The 20,333-nt window shown below is 37.5% G+C and overlaps 1 protein-coding gene across 2 annotated transcripts in view; it reads left to right on the plus strand.

Moving 5' to 3' along the window:
- Positions 1 to 20,333, plus strand: part of TRPC1 (transient receptor potential cation channel subfamily C member 1) — an 82,889-nt gene that overhangs the window by 21,956 nt on the left and 40,600 nt on the right. For both annotated transcript variants that reach the window (XM_036242793.1, XM_036242794.1), the window contains 3 exons: positions 268 to 470; positions 13,796 to 13,927; positions 16,820 to 17,015. In XM_036242793.1, the coding sequence (XP_036098686.1) occupies positions 268 to 470; positions 13,796 to 13,927; positions 16,820 to 17,015 (531 nt within the window). The remainder of the gene's footprint in view (positions 1 to 267; positions 471 to 13,795; positions 13,928 to 16,819; positions 17,016 to 20,333) is intronic.

A 20,333-nucleotide genomic window follows, 5' to 3' on the forward strand; every position in this document is an offset into this window, starting at 1 on the left:
TCTCTAAATATCCTGTGTTAGGAAAGTAGAACTTTAATTGTATAAATGTTTTCTATTACCGATTTTGTTTATCACAATTATATTACATTTATTAATTAAAGTTAAGTTTTGGGTTTCAAAAAAATTTTTATCTGGCAAAATGTTTATCATATTCCTCAAAATAATTATGTTCTTTTTGCCTTCCAGTTTATTTTATTTTATTCTACAAATAACTATGTTTTTTGAAGTCATAAATAACTTATGAACATTTATATAAATATTTTTCAGAAACTAATGGAACAAATTCAGAATCCTGAGTACTCAACAACTATGGACATAGCACCTGTCATTTTAGCTGCTCATCGTAACAACTATGAGATTCTTACAATGCTATTGAAGCAGGACGTATCTCTACCCAAGCCCCATGCGGTTGGTTGTGAGTGCACATTGTGTTCTGCAAAAAACAAAAAGGACAGTCTCCGACATTCCAGGTTAGAAAATTAAGGTGTTTTAACAAATATATGTTTGATGCAATAAGATGTAGATTAATTAAGTTTTTTTGTTTGGTTCTTTCTGTGTAGCTTTTTTTTTTAACACTCATTTTTATTGTTGAATGTATTACAGATGTTCCTCCTTTTTTTCTTCATTGACCACCTCCTCCCTAATCTTGCCCTCCTCCTGCCTTCCCCACACTATTGTCGGTGTCCATTGGTTATGTATATGTGCATAGAAGTTCTTTGGTTTATTTCATCCCACCCTCTCTCCCCCCTTTTCTTTGAGGTTCATCAATCTAACAACAAATTTGTACTTCTTAATTCCTTCATCTTTTTCACACATCCCCCACCCCGACCCATCTGGCAAGCAACAAAAAGTTCTCTGTATCTATGAGTCTGTTCCTGTTCTGCTTGCTAATTTTGTTTGTAGATTCAATTGTTGATAGATATGTATTAATTACCATTTTATTGTTCACATTTTTGTTGTTCTCCTTCAAGAAGACTGACCCTTCAACGTTTTGTTAATACTGGTTTGGTGGTGATGAACTCCTTTAGCTTTTTCTTGTCTGGGAAACTCTTGATATGCCCATCAATTCTAAATGATAGCTTTGCAGGACAGAGTAATCTTGGTTGTAGGTTGTTGCTTTTCATCACCTTGAATATCTCTTGCCACTCCTTTCTTGGCCTGCAGAGTTTCTTTTGAGAAATCAGCTGACAGTCTTATGGGAGCTCCTTTGCAGGTAATGGACTGCTTTTCTCTTGCTGCTTGTAAGATACTTTCTTTGTATTTAACCTTTGGCGTTTTGATGATGATGTGTCTTGGTGTGGACCTCTTTGGGTTCAACTTGTTTGAGACTCTCTGTGCTTCCTGGACTTGTATGTCTGTTTCCGTCACCAAATTAGGGAAGTTTTCTGTCATTATTTTTTCAAATAAGTTTTCAATGTCTTGCTCTCTCTCTTCTCTTTCTGGCACCCCTGTGATGCAAATGTTGGTATGCTTGAAGTTGCCCCAGAGGCTTCTTACACTACCCTCATTTTTTTGGATTCTTTTTCCCTTTTTGTTGTTCTGGTAGGGTGTTTTCTGCTTCCTAATATTACAAATCGATGGTTTGCTTCTTGGCTTTACCTACCTCTACTATTGATTCCCTCTAAATTATTCTTTATTTTAGTGCACCCTTCATTTCTGACTCGTCCTTTTTTATGTTGTTGATGTTCTCACTTAAATTCTTTGGAGGTCTCTTTAAGTTCCTTGAATGTCTCACTAAGTTCCTTGAGCAACTTAAAACCAGTGTTTTGAATCTGCCTGTGATTGATTGCTTATCTACATTTTGTTTAGTTATTTTCCTGGAGTTCTGTTCTTTCGTTTGGGACATATTTCTTTGTCTCCTCATTTTGGCTGCTTCCCTGTGATTGTTTCTATGTATTAGGTAAAGTTCCTATATCTCCTAGGCTTCCTAAGGTGGCCTATTGTTGTAGGGATCCTGTAGGATCCAGTGGCACAGACTCCCTGATCACCGAAGCTGGGCCCTCAAGGTGCCTCCCTAGTGTGGACTGTACACCATTCTGTTGTAATTGGTCTTGATTGCTGTTGGCCCATCAATAGGAGGGATTTACTCAGGGTGATAAGCTGCAAGGACTGGCTGTGCCCACTAGCCAGTGAAGTGACCACCTTGGAGGATCAGCTGTGCAAGACTTACTTCAGCAAGACTCTGGTATCCACTGAGTCCACTCCTTGAGTGTATCACTTGTGGAGGTGGTTGGGTGGTGATCTGAAGCTGTCCATTGGGTGTGCTGGCTCTGGGACAAGGTCAGCCACTGCCTGTGTTCTATCCAGGGCCACCCAGCATAAACTACAAGTGATATGTAGATGGCTGCTTCTTGTGCTGGGCTTGGAGTTGTGCAGGAAAAGCCAAGTTGTGAACCAAGGCTGGTTGCTTCTAGTGCCAGGTCTGGGACCACTTAACGAGAGGTATGGTGCTTGCTGAGACCAGATGCTGCTTGTTTGAGAAATTTCAGGAAACTGTGAAGCAGGATCCAAGACAGGCCAATCCTATGGTAAAGCCTTTGGAAACAGCTTGGGTGGGCCTGAAAGTTGGGTGGGTCGGGGCCTCAGGGAGTCACCACGGCGGGGCTACCGGTGTGAGCCAGGTTGCTGGAGTCCCAGATATGGCGACTGTCTGCCGCCCCAGGGAAGGGCTCACCAAAGGAACAAAGGCCTCCACCAGCACGTTTGTCTCAGAGAAAGCCCCCTCTCCAGCGCTCACTCCAGTGCCAAACAGCTCAGTTCTTCCCTGTATGTCTCTGGTGCCCCTCGAGCTGCCTCCCCTCCGAGCTTAGAGGGAGAGAGTCCGATAAGTCCGTGTGCGGGCCCTTTAAGGAGCTGCCTGGGGCTCCAGCCGCCTCGGCCTCCCTGAGCCTCAGTTCCCGCTGGTTTTCCAGCCAGAAGTGATGGGGATTGTCTTCCTGGCACTGGGACCCTGAGCGGGGCACCTGGTGTGGGATGGGGACCCCTCAGTCCTCAGGGAGGACCTTCCCGGCCGAGGTGTCCTCCTGATTTTTATCCGCCACACGTGGGTGTGGGCCCAGCTCGTCCCCTCCACCCCTCTTCCTAGTCTCAGTGTGGCTGCTTTAATTTTGTAGTTGTAGGACTGCCGTTCAGCTCAATGTTTGGTGGTTCTGAATGATGATTGTTCTGTAGTTTAGTTGTAATTTTGATGTGGTTGTGGGAGGACGCGATACGACATTTACTTACCCACCATCCTGACCGGAAGTTCCTTAAAATCCTGTGTAGCTTTTAAGAACTATGGCACTGGGATGACTTATGAAAGCCAAACTTCTAGCTCCTATGCTTAACACAATGAGTTCTACAATTTTCAGAAATGTTTCCTAAATGATAAATAATTAGGAAACTTCTTCAAATTATGAATAAGTTTTATTTCATATTCCTGTCTATGGGGGCTGAAGGCACTACTTGCTTTTTAAAAGCAGAGTTTATTAGTCTGAGAGAATTTCCAAGTAATAAAAGGGGTAGAGATACTACTTTTTATAACAAAAATCGTTTTCTATCTAACTAAATATCAACCTGTTATGCCTCTTACTTCCTCTCTCACACAATACATATAAAAGTCTATTTCTCTTCCTATTCTTCCCAGTTGAAAATAGTAAGAGTGAATAAAAAAGGAAGTAGTCCGTCCTGGACAGGTTGAGCAAGATCATACATGTTGAATAAGATATATGGTTCTGGGCCAGATTTGAAATTGTAATTTTCAGCATAAGCTGCCCCCCAACCTCTCCATTGTATCAAGTATAGTATTTACTATGAAATATGTGGGCTGAAAGTCCCAGGCAGACCACTGACAAGCTGTTTTTTAGTTAAGGCTTGTTGTACAGTATATGGAAATGAGCTTTAAAACTGGAAAATATCCCCCTCTTCCCTCACCTTAAGAACAGATTTTTGGTGGATTATTGGTCACAGATCTATAAATTGGGAATGTCTCCTGGAAATTAATTTAATGTTTATTTGCAGAGGTTGAACTAGAATTTTTTTCTATTTTGAAGTCTGTTTTACAATGAAATCTATGTTTCTGTTTGATAAGATCTGTTTGACAGCTATTATTTCACTTTTTAAATTAAAAATGACAAATCTGGAAAATGACAAGAAGAAATGCTCTTTAAGTCTTCTTCTAGTTTTAAAATATTTTCTTAATATTAATTATAAATATTTTTCAAATAGTATTTTTATTAAATATTTGTAGTTGAAGCAGCTAGGGTGGCAGGTTGGGGCTCGAAAGAACACTGCCCGGCTTGTTTTGAGGTGGGGAAACTTGTTCTGAAAGCGTGTAGAGAAGCTACAGCTTGAACTCAGTCTGTAAGTATGAATAAAATTTAAAGGTGAAAGGCATTTTATGCAGAAAGTACAATATGTAATTGTGGTTTATTTGGAGAACTGCAAATGGTTTGGTCTATCTACAGAAGAGTTTGAGAGCTTGTTATTGGTGTTTGAGAAAAACAGTTATAGGAAAGGTCAAAGGGCCCGACTAAAGTCATTTTCAGGAATTGCTGAGTAGAGCTGAAGAAGAAAAGGAGACTAACAAAACAGACAAAAAGTGATATGGGGTCAATGAAGTTGAAGAGCCAATGTCTGCATTAAGGAACTGAGGCAATCTGTATTTATAAGATACTGGTTTTCTTTCTTTCTTTCTTTCTTTCTTTCTTTCTTTCTTTCTTTCTTTCTTTCTTTCTTTCTTTCTTCTCTCTCTCTCTCTCTCTCTCTCCTCTCCTCTCCTCTCTCTCTCTCTCTCCTTCCTTCCTTCCTTCCTTCCTTCCTTCCTTCCTTCCTTCCTTCCTTCCTTCCTTCGTACATGCCCCTAGCCTCTAGGGCCTAGCGGGATCTGAACCTGGGACTCTCTGGTCCACAGGCCGACGCTCCAACCGCTGAGCCAAACCAGCCAGGGCAGATATTAGTTTTTAAATTTCAGAGATGGTGAAGTTGTAGGTGAGGATAAGGTCTAGGGACAATAATTTTAAATGGGTTAGGGAAGGGCAGTGGGCTATTGAGTTTAGAAAAACATTTTCAGTAATATAATTGCTGTGATTTGGTTTTAGTCTCAAAATTTGATACAATGTGAAATTTCAAATAACTTTAAGGAATATTTGAAATATTTATTATTTAAAGGAAGGCAATTTTAAAAAGTTGAGAAACATTGAAATTGGGAGAAATAGCAAAGTAATGGACTGCTATTATATGTAATTTGCAGAACTGCTATCTTTTATAATTTTGAATTTGAATGACTGTAAGCCTCATGTACACTCAACTTTACTCATGTCATTACACACTGTACCCCTGAAAGCAATTGAATTTATAAAACCAGTACATATCTCACAAAACACTAGGATGTGGGCATTGAGGTCAGTGATCTAAGATACTAGAATAATCTTAGTTATATGGAATTCTTTTATTTATTAAAAACTATTTATTTTAGCTGTGGCCAGTTTGGCTCAGTGGTTAAAGTGTCAGCGCACAGACCGAAGGGTCACGGGTTCAATTCCCAGTCAAGGGAACGTACCTGGGTTGCAGGTTTAATCCCTAACCCCGGTCAGGGTCGTGTAGGGCACAACCATTCCATGTGTCTCTCTCACAACAATGTTTTTTTTCCTCTCTCTCTCCCTTCCACTCTATCTAAAAAAATCAGTGGAAAAATATACTTGGGTGAGGATTAAACAAACAAACAAACAAAAAGTATTTATTTTAGTTGTATAAGTAATATGTGAATAAATCCTCAAATCTGTGTAAAACTTCTAATTTTTATTTTGGTTGGAAGTCTCTGGACCAATCCTAATTCTCCTTCCCCTTACAGCGCTAACCACTATTCTCAGTTTGATGTTCTCTGCATCTGCTTCTTAATGCCTAATATTCTCATTGATTAGAAATGTGACTCCTTAATCAAAACAGCATGGTACTGTCAGAAAAACAGATATAAAGATCAATGGAACAGAATAGAGAGCCCAGAAATAAACCCACATGTTATGGTCAATTAACCTATGACAAAGGAAGCAAGAACATGCGATGGAGTAAAGAAAGAGTCTATACAAAAAATGAAAATAAAAAACAAATAAAGCCCTGGCCAGTTTGGCTCAGCGGTTAGAGCGTCGGCCTGCGGTACAGAGAGACCTGGGTTCGGTTCCCGCTAAGGGCACGTACTTCGGTTGCAGTTTGTCCCCGGCCCTGGTTGGTCGTGCGGGTGGCAGCCACTCGATGTGTCCCTTCACGTCGATGTTTCTCTCTCTCTCCCTTCTTCTCTCTCCCTCCCACTCTATCTGTACAAAAAATTGAAAAATATCCTCGGGTGAGGATAAAAACAAACAAACAAACAAAAAAAAAACAAATAAAGACAAAAAATGTTAAAAAGGAAAGGAAAAAAGTGATAGTCTATCTAATAAATGGTGTTGGGAAAATTGGACATTCATGCAAAAAATGAAACTAGACCACCACATAAGAATAAACTCAAAATGGATTAAAGACTTAAATGTTAGACTGGAAACTATAAAAGTCCTAGAAGAAAACATAGTAAAATCTAGGACATTTCTCTGAGCAGTATTTTTTTATCTGATGTATCTCCCTGGGCAAGGGAAGCAAAAGAAAAAAAATACACAAATGGGACTACATCAAACTAAAAAGTTTTGCACAACAGAGGAAACCCACCAACAAAATGAAGACAACCCACTGGATGGGAGAACATTGTTTGCCAATGATACATCTGATAAGGGGTTAATATCCAAAATTCATAAAGAATTTATAAAGCCATGGCCGGTTTGGCTCAGGGGTTAGAACGTCGGCCTGCAGGCCAGAGAGACCTGGGTTCAGTTCCCGCTAGGGGCACGTACCTCGCTTGCAGTTTGTCCCCGGCCCTGGTTGGGTTGGGCGGGTGGCAACCACTCGATGTGTCCCTTTCACGTCAGAGTTTCTCTCTCTCTCTCCCTCCCACTCTATCTGAACAAAAAATGGAAAAATGTCCTCAGGTGAGGTTAAAAAAAAAGAATTTATAAAACTCAACACCAAAAAACCACAAACAATTCAATTAAAAAATGAGCTAATGAGCTAAATAGACATGTCTCCAAAGAGGACATACAGTTGGCCAATAAACATATGAAAACATGTTCAATATCACTAATCATCAGAGAGATACAAATTAAAACCACAATGTGATAACACCTCACACCTGTCAAAAGGCTATCATCAACAAAGCAACAAACTACAAGTGCTGGCAAGGATGCAGAGAAAAGGGGACCCTCATGCACTCACTGTTGGTGGGAATGCAGATTGGTACAGCCACTGTGGAATACAGTATGGAGTTTCCTAAAAAAAATTATGCCTTATGCCCCAGAAATTTCACTTCTGGGTATATATCCAAGGAAACCCGAAACACTGATTCAAAAGGATATGTGCACCCTTATGTTCACAGCAGTGTTATTTACAATAGCCAAGAGTTGGAAGCATCCCTGGTGCCCATCAGCAGAGGAGTAGATAAAAAAGCTGTGGTACATTTACACAGTGAAATACTACTTCGCCCTAAGAAAATAAGGGAATTTATCCCTGGCTGGTGTGGCTCAGTTGGTTGGGCATCTTCCTGTGCACTGAAGGGTTGCCAGTTTGATTCCCTGTCAGGGCACATACCCAAGTTGCAGGCTTGATCCCCAGTAGGGGGCATGCAGGAGGCAACCAATCATTGTTTCTCTCTCCCTTCCTCTCTCTCTAAAAATCAATGAATATTAAAACAAAGGAGGAGGAAATCTTACCTTTTGTGACAGCATGGAAGGATTATTGAACCAGTCAGAGAAAGACAAGTACCATGTGATCTCACTTATATGTGGAATCTAATGAACAAAATAAACTAACACAAAATAGAAACAGACTCATAGATACAGAGAACAGACTGACAGCTGTCAGAGGGGAGAGGTGTTGGAAGACTGGGTGAAGAAGGTGAGGGGATTAAGCAAAGAAAAAACAAGACTCATATAGACACAGCCAGCAATATTGTAATTACCAGAGGGAAAGAGGGGTGAGGGGAGGTAGGAGATGGTAATGGGGGATAAATGGTGATGGAAGAAAAATTGACTTGGGGTGGTGAACACACGATAAAATATACAGATGATGTTATGGATAGTACACCTGAAACCTATGTCTTTTTATTAATGTCACCCCAATATATTTTTTAAAATGCGATTGAACTGCAGTTGTTGGGTTGCAAACTGGAGTGTCACTAATGGCTGCAGAGAAAAGGGATATGTTGAAGTTAAAAATTCCCTCTCCCGGTTTCTAGTTAAGATGATTGTATTCAAGTTTCTTCTCCTGTTTCATTAATTTTGCCTATCTGTTATTAATCGTGCCTCATCTACTCCAATTCTTATGATTGTCCAAAAATTTAGGGTGACTCATATGACATTACTGTTTTAAGAGTACTTTGGACAGCATGGAATTACATATTTCAATATTCTTTGTGGTGTGGATCAAATCAAAACCCTGAAGCGTTATGTAGAATATAATCACATAACTCCATAGGCCTCAAAAACATTTTTTAAATAAGATTGAGACTGATGATTTGTAGTAAAATGTATATAGTTACATACCATCTCCATAATCCCAGACTTTTGTTTGCTGGGAGTTTTTTTTAAATTCCTGCTTCAGTTTCATTAGTTATATATAATCAGTCTGTTCAGATTTTATGTTTCTTCTGATTCAGTTTTAGAAGATTGTTTCCAGGAATTTATCCATTTTTTCTGAATTGACCAAGGCATAAACTTGTTTGGAATATTTTCTCACAATTCTTTGTATTTGTGTAGTGTCAGTTTTTACTTTTCCTCTTTCATTTCTGATTTTATTTATTTGGGTCCTCTCCTTTTCTTTATGAGTCTAGTTAAAGGTTTGTCAGTTGTTTATTTTTTTTCAGAGTACCAGCTTTTGGTTTCATTGATTTTTTAAATCCTCACCTGAGGACATTTTTGCATTTATCTTCAGATAGAGTGGGAGGGAGAGAGAGAGGAAGAGAGAGAGAGAGAAACATCCATGTGAGAGAGATACATTGACTGGTTGCCACCCACACAACCCTAACCGGGGCAAGGGACAAACTGAAACTGAGATACGTGCCCTTAGTGGAAACCAAACCTGGGACTCTCCGGTCTTCGGGCCAACGCTCTAACCTCTGAGCCAAACCGGCCAGGGCTTTAAAAAAATTTTTTTTTGTAATCTCTGTGTCATTTATTTTCACTCTAATCTTTGTTGTTTGCTTCTTTCTATTCACTTTGGGCTTTGTTTGTTCTTTTTCAAGTTTCTTTAGGTGTAAGTTTAGTTGGTTTGAAATTTTGTTTGCTTCTTGAGGAAGGCCTATGAATATTTCCCTCTTAGGACTGCTTTTGCTGTGTCCCATAGGCTTTGAGTTGTGTTTTCATTTTCATTTGTCTCTAGGTAACTTTTGATTTCTTCATTGATCCCATCGTTCACCCCATTCATTATTTAGTCTCTTTGTGCTTGTATGTTTTTCAGGTTTTTTTCTTGTAATTGATTTCTGGTTTCATACCATTGTGGTCAGAGAAGATGCTTGAAATTATTTCTGTCTTCTTAAATTTATTGAGACTTGTTCTGTGTTCTAATGTGTGGTTTATCCTAGGAAATATTCCATGTGCACTTGAAAAGAATGTATATTCTGCTGCTTTGGGATGAAATGCTCTGAAGATATCCATTAAATCCATCTGATCTAGTTTGTTGTTTAAAGCCGCTGTTTCCTTATTGATTTTCTGTCTGATCTATTCATTGATGTCCATGGGGTGTGAAAATCCCTTACTTTTTAATGTTTTGTTTTTGTTTTTTTTTTAATTTATGGTTTCTATCTCCTTTTCATGCTGTTGAAGTTCTCACTAAGTTCCTTGAGCATCCTTATAACCATTGTTTTGAACTCTGTGTCTTGTATCTTCCTTGCCTCAATTTCATTTAGTTGTTTTTCTGGGGATTTCTTCTGTTCTTTCATTTGAGGCATGTTTCTTTATCTTCCCATTTTGGCTGTTTCTCTGTGTTTGTTTCTGTGTATTAGGTAGATCTGCCATGCCTTGGTATGGTGGCCTTATGTAGTAGGTGTCTTGCAGGGCTCAGAGGAGCTATCTTTCTAATCCCTTGAGCTGGGTGCTCCAGAAATGTTTCTTGTGTGGGTTATGTAGCCCTCCTGCTGTAGTTGAGTCTTGAGTGCTATTAGCCTGTCCATGGGTGGGGTTGCTTTTTCAGCTGGCTTTGAGGAATAATCCTGAGTGCAATGTATAGCTGCTGTATGGGTACTGGCTCCACAAAGCTGAATTCACCCCAACAGGGTCTGGTGTCTGCCTTGTGGAGTTAATTGGGCTTTGCTCTGATGTGGTCCGAAACACTGGTTGTGTTGGTTCTGGAGCCCCTTGGGAGGGGTTCCCGTCTGGTATATGTCAGGCACTTCCAGTGACTGGCCCTGGGCTATCTTTTTGGAGGCACAAAGTGATCCATAATTTGTAGCTGCCTTTGCTGGGCATGGCAGGGTGTGCCTAGCTGTGTAACAAGACCAATTTCCACCAGCACCGAACTTGGGGCAGGTCAGCAAAAGACCCAAGGCTTCCTGAGATTTGCCCTCACCTGTTACCTGCCAGTTAGACTCAGTTACTGAAAGAGCCTCTGGTGGTACAGGAGTTGCTTGAGGGAGGCTCTCAGTCAGTCACCAGGTAGGGGCAAGTGGTGTTCGCCAGAATGATACAGATTCATCTTAGCTTGATTGGAGAATTTAATCATGTACATTTAAGGTTATTATTGCTATGCACTTATTTATTGCCATTTTTGTTTATTGTGGTTATATTTTTCTTCTTATTTCTTCTGCTAATTACAGCAGTCCTTTCAATATTTCTTGCAATGCTGGTTTTGGTGCTAATATATTCCCTTAGCCTTTTTTTTTGTCTGGGAAGCTCTTTATTTAACCTTCTATTTTGAATGATAGCCTTGCTGGATAGAATAGTATTGGATTCAGATCCTTGTTTTTTATGACCTTGATTATTCTATGCCATTTCCTTCTGGCCTGTAGTGTTTCTGTTGAGAAGCCAGCTGAGAGCCTTATGGCAGTTCCTTTGTAGGTAACCTGTTGCTTATCTCTTGCTGCCTTTAGGATTCTCTCTTTGTCTTTAATTTTTGGCATTTTAATTATTATGTGTCTTGGTGTGGGCCTGTTTGGGTTCTTCTTACTTGGGGCTCTCTGTGCTTCTTGAACTTGTATGCCTTTTTCCTTCACCAAGTTAGGGAAGTTTTCTGTCATTATATCTTCAAATATATTCTCTAACCCTTGCTCATTTTCTTCTTCTGGAACTCCTTTGATACAGATGTTGTCACGTTTCCGTTGTCCCACAATTCTCTTAAGCTGTCTTCCTGTTTTTTAATTGTTTTGTCTTTGGTTCTCTGATTGGGTGATTTTTTTCTACCGTGTCTTCCAATTCACTGGTCTGGTCCTCAGCTTCCTCTACTCTGCTGGTTATTTCTGATGTGTTCTTCATTTCTGCTATGTCATTCTTCAGTTCCAATTGGTTGGTTTTCAATGTTTCTATATCTTTACTTGTGCTGTTAAGCTTCCTCATTATCATCACTCTGAACTCTACCTCTGATAACTTGCTTAACTGCATTTTATTTATCTCTTCTTCGGTAGAGTTCTCGTGTTCTTTCATTTGGGATTTGTTTCTTTGTTTCACCATTTTGGCTGTCTCAGTGGGTTTTGGGGCCTGGCAAATTTTCCCTGTGGGTGTTGGTGTTCCACTGATTGTGGCTCCCTTCACTGGGTTTGGATGAGCATGGGAGGACTCAAATTAAACACCACCGTCAAGTCTTACTTTCCTGGGTAGATTTGCAAGCCCAGGAAAGGTTCATTTATCCTCTAGCTTTTTTCCCAGAAGCTATTAGTCTCAGTTACTTGATGAGCCTTGTGTTGTAGCCCTCAACTGAATGAAAAACTTCCTCAGGTGTTCAGGGTAAGAGGATTTCCAGAGAGTGGGACGATGCTGGCTTTTAATGAGCCTCAATTTGCATTTCTCTGGCTGGCTGGGTGGTGTTAAATTCCTGAGGGAGGGGCTGTTGCTTCTCCCTGGGGCTCTGGGAAGGGGCTCTTTGAGTAGGATGGCTACTGTTTTATGAGGGAGTGATTCTGCAAAAAACTCCCATTGTCCTCTCACCTCTCCAAGCTCCTGAGTCTCCACACAGTTCTAGTTCTGTCCATCCTCCCTCTGCTGGAGTCCAAGGTGAGTGGCTTAAGCTAATTTAGCACTCTGTCCCAGTTCTATGCACTGTGGAGCTGGCTTGGGATTTTAACCCTGAGGGAGCTGCTTACAGCTAAAACAGTTGCTGTTCCTGGGCTCCCAGCCCACCCTCTCACGCCTCTGCATTTCCTACCAGGCTTGATATAGTGTCCTTTTTCTGTCCCTGGTTATATGGTTCTTCTCCAGCTGCTTTTCTATTGGTTTTTCCTGATGATTTGTCGTTATTTTAGTTGTAATTGCAGTTTGGTCCTGGGAGATGGTTTGTGTAGCTTCCGTTTATTCTGCTGCTATTTTGGAATGTCCTCTTTTTTTAACTTCTTAAGTTAGAAATATAGCTTATTGATTTTAGATTTTGCTTTCTTTCTAATGTGTGTTTAAAGTATCTTCCAATTTGTTTTGTGATTTCTTTTTTGGTGGATGGTTTTTTAAGTTATTAATGGACTGCATTTTAGAGCAGTTTCAGGCTCAGTAAAATTGAGGAGAAAGTACAGAGAGTTTCCCCATACTCTTGACCCTCTCACAGCCTACCTCATCTCTCACCAGTGTAGTATATTTATTATAATAGATGAACAGACATTGACATGTTACTATCACCCAAATGATTAGAATACTCTCTCTCTAAACTACTTGCTTTTTTAAAATAATAAGCATGTGTTACTTTTGTATACACATACACACACACACACACACACACACACACACACACACACATATATAATCCTCACCTGAGGATATTTTTCCATTTGTCTTTAGATAGTGTGGGAAGGAGAGAGATGTGTGGATGTGAGAGAGACACATTGATTGGTTGCCTCCCGCATGACCCCGACCAGGGCTGGGGACCAAACCGTAACTGAGGTATGTGCCCTTGACCAAATTAAACCTTTGACTCTCTGGTTCACGGGCCAATGCTCTAACTGCTGAGCCAAACAGGCCAGGGCTTAATTTTATATTTTAAAGAAAAATATACATTATATAACATCTACCAAATTCACAAATTAAGAATTACATATTTATAAATGAAAGAATTATAGCAAAATTTTTCTGGTTTGGTTCCTATTTAGATTTTGAATATGAACATTAATTACTTTACAGAAGGTAAAGGGAGTAAATACTCAGCTAGATTATACATACATGCATGATTTCATTCTTGAGATTTGAAACATCTTTGAAAAATAACCTAGTTGAATAAGTCATGTGTTACATATATTTAGCATATTAAAGTACTCTCTATTATTGGAGAAGAAAAGAATTAATAATAAAAATGTATTAGTTATTAGAATTTCATTTAAAATGAGGTTGGATTCAGGAATAGGAAAATTTTCAATATTTATATCAAAATATTTTGTTTCTTTTTATGCAAGTTATTTTGTAATAGCTATATTTGTTTTATTTTCTTTTGATTTTATAATACTATAATTTTAAATTTGTGAAAATTGTGAATTAAAAAGACTAATCATATATATATATATATATATATATAATAATTTTCTTTTACATTATGGAATACATTTTTGTCACAGGTTTCGTCTTGATATATATCGTTGTTTGGCCAGTCCAGCTCTAATAATGTTAACAGAGGAGGATCCAATTCTTAGAGCATTTGAACTTAGTGCCGATTTAAAAGAATTAAGCCTTGTGGAGGTGGAATTCAGGTAGGAATGAATGGAATTATAAATTTTATCTTTTTTTTTCCCAGAATATTTTCAGCTTGAATTTTTTCATAGGCCAAATTATAATATGTATTTGATCCAAGTCGACCAGAACTTACTGCCATCTACTTGGGATTTTCCTTCTCCCTCAGTGGAAAAGACCCTGGTATAATTTAGGTCACTTCTTCCCCACCTGCGCTCTGCCCTTCTTGTACCACCCTTGAATCTCTGCTTTGTTCAGCATTGCCAAAGGCATCCTAGGGCAGTGTGAAGAGTAGTAGGAGTGGCAGCCTTAAACAAGAACACAATTATAGCCCTGGCTGGTTTGGCTCAGCAGTTAGAGTGTCAGCGCACGGACCAGAGAGTCCTGGGTTTGGTTCCCGCTAAGGGCACGTACCTCGGTTGCATTTTGTGCCCAGCCCCGGATTGGGGTTGTGTAGGTGGCAGCCACTTGATGTTTCTCTCTTGCATCCATGTTTCTCTCTCTCTCTCTCTTTCTCCCTCTCTCCCTCCCACTGTATCTGAAGATAAATGCAAAAATGTCCTCAGGTGAGGATAAAAAAAAGAAAAATTTTAACTGCTCTCTGTCCTACCTCCCCGCATTCCACATCCTATAATTGTCCTTGGTGTATGATTCTTCATAACTTTTAGAAGCATATAGAATGCTTTCTGTATATCAGGGATGTTCCATACACAAAGACCTAGTCTGTTTTTACTGTTTATTCACTGTTTGGTGAGAGTTTCTATTAGGAGAAGCATAGCATGTAGACATTTCTTCTGAAGTGAAAAGTTGTGTGCATACCTGGCACTTTGTAGACCAAAAGAATTACTGTTATCATTTCTACTTAGGGACATAAGTTGGGGGGGGGGGTCTTTGGAAAATGCGGCCTATTAAACTACTGATAGACATTTAAAAATTTTTTTTAGAAAATCACATTTAGTAAACTTGAGGAGAACCTTTGAGACTTTCCCTTATGTTAAAGTATCCCTGGTGCCCTCCAAAGAAGGAAGAATTGGTCAAAATTTCTTGCCAGTCCGCACCTTTCCTTTCATGTCCAGCTGATGGTAGAGCCCCTGTCTTACATTGCTCTCCTCCAGTGATTTGATAAGTTGGGAAAATTCAAACTTCGACTTACTGGAAGGTCAAAGTGAAGCTTACAATTTTCTTTTGCCTTTATAGCAATACATAGTGTGTTCTTGATAGCTCTGAGTTCTAGAAACTTTTTAAAAATAACCTGTTTATAAGTTTTTAAGTTTAGAACTACTATATTTTAATTTGGATAAATTAAAATTTATTTCAACTTGAAATGACATAAAGTAAGCATATGCTTGGATGAACATATAAGATGCTTAAAATGTAACTTGTTGCTACTTCTGATTTTATTAGCACATGAGATTGTAAATAAATTATTCCTTTTAAATATGAAGAATTTTCTATTGTAATCCCATAATTGAAGACTTGAGCTACCATATAAAATAGAATTCATTCAGCTCCTTCCAAAAGGGATTTGAAACAACTACTATGATTATATTATAATCATAGAATAAAAAATTAGATTTTGAAGTGATCACAGAATCTATTTCTATGGTCCTTTGTTTTTATAGGCAGGGAATTTGATCGACTGTATATAGGTTAGATGTTTTACTGATACCAACATTAATTAGAAACAGAGTTTATACTGAAAGTAGGAGCAGAGTCGTAACTAGAACAGAGGACTCCTTGCGTCTAGCCTACGATATTTCCATCTAAGCTATACAGCTACTGTCAGTCTTCCAGTCATCTAGTAGAGCTTAAGCAAATTAGATTTATAAAATGTATTAATTTTACCTTCGAATCTAGTGGTTTTATAATCTTTATCTAAAGGTGAGCTATCTTTGCAAAAATAAACACTTTAGATGAATGCTTCTATCTGCAATTAGATTCCTAGACTAAGAAGCGGGTAATTCAGTTGTTAAAGAAATCCAACTATTTATTCTTAGGTATTTTGGTTGCAAAGAATGGATGAGAAAAATGTTAGCCCTTAAGAGTTTTTCATTTTTTGAGTTATAATTTTATGCAGCCAGTTTATGAAAGATTCCATTGTGCAGAAATATTAATCAATAGGAAATCTTTCTATTTCTCCTTTAAGAAAAAAATAATAAATAAATAATTATTTTCTGAAGTTCAGTTGACTCATATTTATTTCTAACTTTATTCTTAATTATTATACTCAGACATAAGTTTAATATAATTGATTTTTTTAATTATCCATTAAAACTTTTTAGTTTTAATGGATTTAGGCCTGTGTTTAACAAGCAATTAAATTCTAAGTTTCAAGGAATTGTGATTCTGAAAGAGAATTCTTTACTAGGTGTGTTTCAGTATCTTTCTTACTAACTCGGATTTTTTTTCAAATGAGCACTTTAAAGTGAATCAGAATACTATTTTAATATTAGAAGTAGCATAAACATGTTGTAGATTATTATTGAAAAAACAAAAAACCGTGTAATAATATTTATTAGTTAGCATTAATATATCATCTTTTGTTTAGATAAGTAATATGAAAGGAAGTTTTATACCAAACTTATAGAGAATTAAGGGCAAATGAGTTAAATGAAGAACTGGATGACAAATATTATCGGAATTTCTAGGAATATCAGTATATATATCTGGAAACATGTGTTTATCTAAGATTATTAGTGTGAACACCAGGAACATAATTGTGTTATGGTTTTCCCCAAAGCTGTAGAGAATTAATGCACAGTAGGTTCCTTTGACAGTCAGCACATAATGACTTCAGATTTTGTGTACCATTATCAGAACGAAAATATTACCAAGTAAAAGTTTTCTAGTGAAAATAGCTTAGTTAGAAGATGGAAATGACGTGTCTAATAATCAATTGTTGCATTTTGCAGGAATGATTATGAGGAACTAGCCCGGCAATGTAAAATGTTTGCTAAAGATTTGCTTGCACAAGCCCGGAATTCACGTGAATTGGAAGTTATTCTAAACCATACATCTAGTGATGAGCCTCTTGACAAACGGGGATTATTAGAAGAAAGAATGAATTTAAGTCGTCTAAAACTTGCTATCAAATATAACCAAAAGGAGGTATGAGGGTTTCTGTGATATATTTAAATGATTTTCTCCACAGTAGTTTAGTGGCTCAGAGCAAAGGCTTTGGAGCAGCACATATATAAATCGTGATCCTAGTTCTGCTTCATAAAAATGTATGTGCTTGGGGAAGTGATTAAATCTGTCTGAGGTTTAGTTTTAAGAATTAATTAAGGATATATAGTTAAGAGTTTAGTATGATGAGTACTAGCACTAAGCAAGTGTCCAGGGGTAGTTACTATTATTTTTAACAATTTTAATTATAATAGTAATATGTATATTAATTTAATGTTTTTGCAAAATAGTAGCTACACAGGTAAGATCTTGTACCGTGACCTCATAATGAAGTTTCCATCTTGTGTGTTGTTTGTCATAGTTTGTTTTATTGATCTGGTTACTTTTTTAGTAATAGTGCCTTTCTGTTTAAAAATAAGGTCTCAGATATTATGTTTCCTGATTTTTATTTGTTAATTCATTGTGAAACCCAAAGGTGGAGAGGCGCATGATAAGATAACTAAGTTGAATCTGGCTCTTCTGGCATCATCCCTTCCTATTAAGGGAAATACCTATATCTTCTCCCCATACACATACATACACATGATTCAGGAACTTGAAGAAGGAAGGTATGCATTTTAAATTTCATTTTAGGGATAATTTACTGAAAATTTTATATGTAGACAATGATATCCAATTGACAGTATGGAGTATTGATAAATGGTACTTTAGAGGTATTGCTTCTAACACCCATTTAAAGGTATTGCTTCTAATACCCATTATTTTTATTATCAACATAGATGTTGGAATAAAACTTATTTATCAAATTTATTTTAATATAAAAATGGGGCCTGAAATACATAGAAGGCAAAATACAGGACCTTTGATGCTAAGAACATAATTATTTTTTTTATTTTGGTTGAAAATTTGAACCTCACAATAGGTTTGATACAGCAATTTTCGGATGTTTACTTTAAGATTAACCTAGATAGATATTGCTTATCCAGATCTCTGGCTTCAAATCTTTTTTTTTTCAATATTCCAAGGTTCTTGGTTAAGGTAAAACATTTATAGGGGAAAAAATTGGTACAAGAATACCTATGTGGTTTAAAAGGGAAATACAGTAAGTAGAAAGAAAATAGAAACCCCAACATAATCTACTTATATACATTTTGACTAGACATTATTAACTAGATCTTAGGTTAATTTCGTTGTTCTACAACTTAAGATAGACATGAAATTTTAGAAAATGATGGAATAGAAAAATAACAAGATGCAAAATCAACTTAAGTGATTGAGAAAAGAATATGAAAGAAAGGTGGAAAGAACCAAGGTTATCCTGGTTAGGAAGAAAAAACCAAGAGGCAGTTTCCTAATAATATATTTATATCCCTGAAGGACACACAAGAGGTACCAAGTGTTTCATTCTAAAGAAGATGAAAAGAAAGGAAGTAAATAGTAATATTTTTAGTTGAAAGGAAGATACTCTATAATTTTAAGGATGCATGAAAATGTAAAATAGCTTTTGAAACTAGATTTCTAAATATGATTTAAAGGAGAAGATAATATTTTCCCAAATAGTTGGTAAACTTTATTCAGGTATTTCATCCTGAATAACTACCCTAATAATTAGTGGCATAAAATAGCATTTTATAATCATTTTATAATAGTTTCATAATCATTTTATAATGCTTTTGGATCCTCTAGATTGGGAATTAGGAAAGGACATAGCAAAGATGATTTGCCTCTGTCTCCCTGTGTGTAGGGCCTCGTCTGGAGATAGCTCTAATTACTGGGGCTGCAATCTGGAGGCTTCTTCAGTCATGTCTGGTGCCTGAGCAGCAGCTGAGGACTCAAACAGGGAGCTCTGAGTGGGCTGGGTGCTCGGGTGAATGGGTCTCTAGGGTGGGCCTCCTGAGAACTGGAACCGTGGAGGAGCACGGTTGTCATGGTGGGCTGGCTACGGGAGAGGGTCTGAGACTCCTCTGAGGGCTGTCTAGAGTGCCTCCATGCAGCTTGGACTTCCTCACAACAGGGTGGCTCCAGGGTAGGAGGACTTTGCACATGGCAGTTTATGGCTCCAAGAGCAAGCATTCTTCAAAGTGGAAGCTGCATGGCCTGTTATGACCTACCTTCAGAAGTCACATAGCATCACTTCTTCCAGAATCTCCTGGGTAAAGCCATCACAAGTTTGTTGAAGGGTAAAAAACACTGACAGCCCACCTCTTGATTAGAAGTGTATCAAAGAATTTAAAATCCACCATAGACTTACAACATTTCCAATTGAAATTTTGTTTTTCCAGTTATATATTTAACATGACTATTAATTAAGTCATCATTATATAGAGGGATGGCAGGGACAGCAAACAGTCCTGAGATTGCTTTGATATTTGGGAGAAGGGTAAGCACTAAGTTTGGGATGTTATTAAATTGGGTAGTTAGTGGAGAAAAAGCCATTTCTATCTCCAGTATTTCATCCAGAAAGATAAATTAAGATTTTCCAAGAACACCTGACTTTGAGCAGAAAAATAAAGAATGAAGTAAGACTTAAGTGTCAAAAAAAGTATAGTATATTAGGAAATATCTTGATAAGCACAATAAACAACAGAATCTTTTTTTGTTTCCGAGTGTTACATTCTATAAATTATGCCTCAGGATAAATCATTTTAAAACTGAAGATTGACTAAATATTATTTAGATACCTGAATGATGTTATGATCACTGTGATTTACTTTGGTACTTTCAAACCTGATTACATTGCTATATGTAGAGTTGTCAGAATCCTTAAATGAGCATTATATTGGGACAATACTGCTTCTGGAACTTGTGAACTAAAAAGCTTTATAAGCTTTGGTAAAATATTCTCTTTACTTGAACTAGAATTTTCTTCTTATTTGGGAATATTATTCCTTCTTACACAGAATTCAGTTTTAAGCAGATTCAAGAGTATCTTGATTGCATTTTAAGTTTTCTTTTTTATAGGTCATAAATATGTCTGATGTTTATACTTTGATTGCTTTACTTTCTTGACATGTTGGTTTCCTAGAACTGAAATCATTAGTTTTTGTAGGCTGAAGTATCTTTCTATGATTTTACTTGTTAACTTTGAACTTTTATAAACATTATTATGAGTATTTATAAATTAAATGTTGCAAAAAAGCTAAGTAGGCTAGTTTAATAATCATTAATATGTAATAGTGCATGCTATGAACCAGGCACTATTTTAAGAGCTTTACATTTAATCCTTGCAACAAGTTTATGAAGTAGATACTATTACTATCTTCATTTTATACATAGGGAATTGGAGACTTAGAGAGGCTT

The sequence above is a fragment of the Molossus molossus genome, unplaced genomic scaffold, assembly GCF_014108415.1.
Source record: "Molossus molossus isolate mMolMol1 unplaced genomic scaffold, mMolMol1.p scaffold_m16_p_5, whole genome shotgun sequence".
In the NCBI taxonomy this organism is placed as follows: Eukaryota; Metazoa; Chordata; class Mammalia; order Chiroptera; family Molossidae; genus Molossus; species Molossus molossus.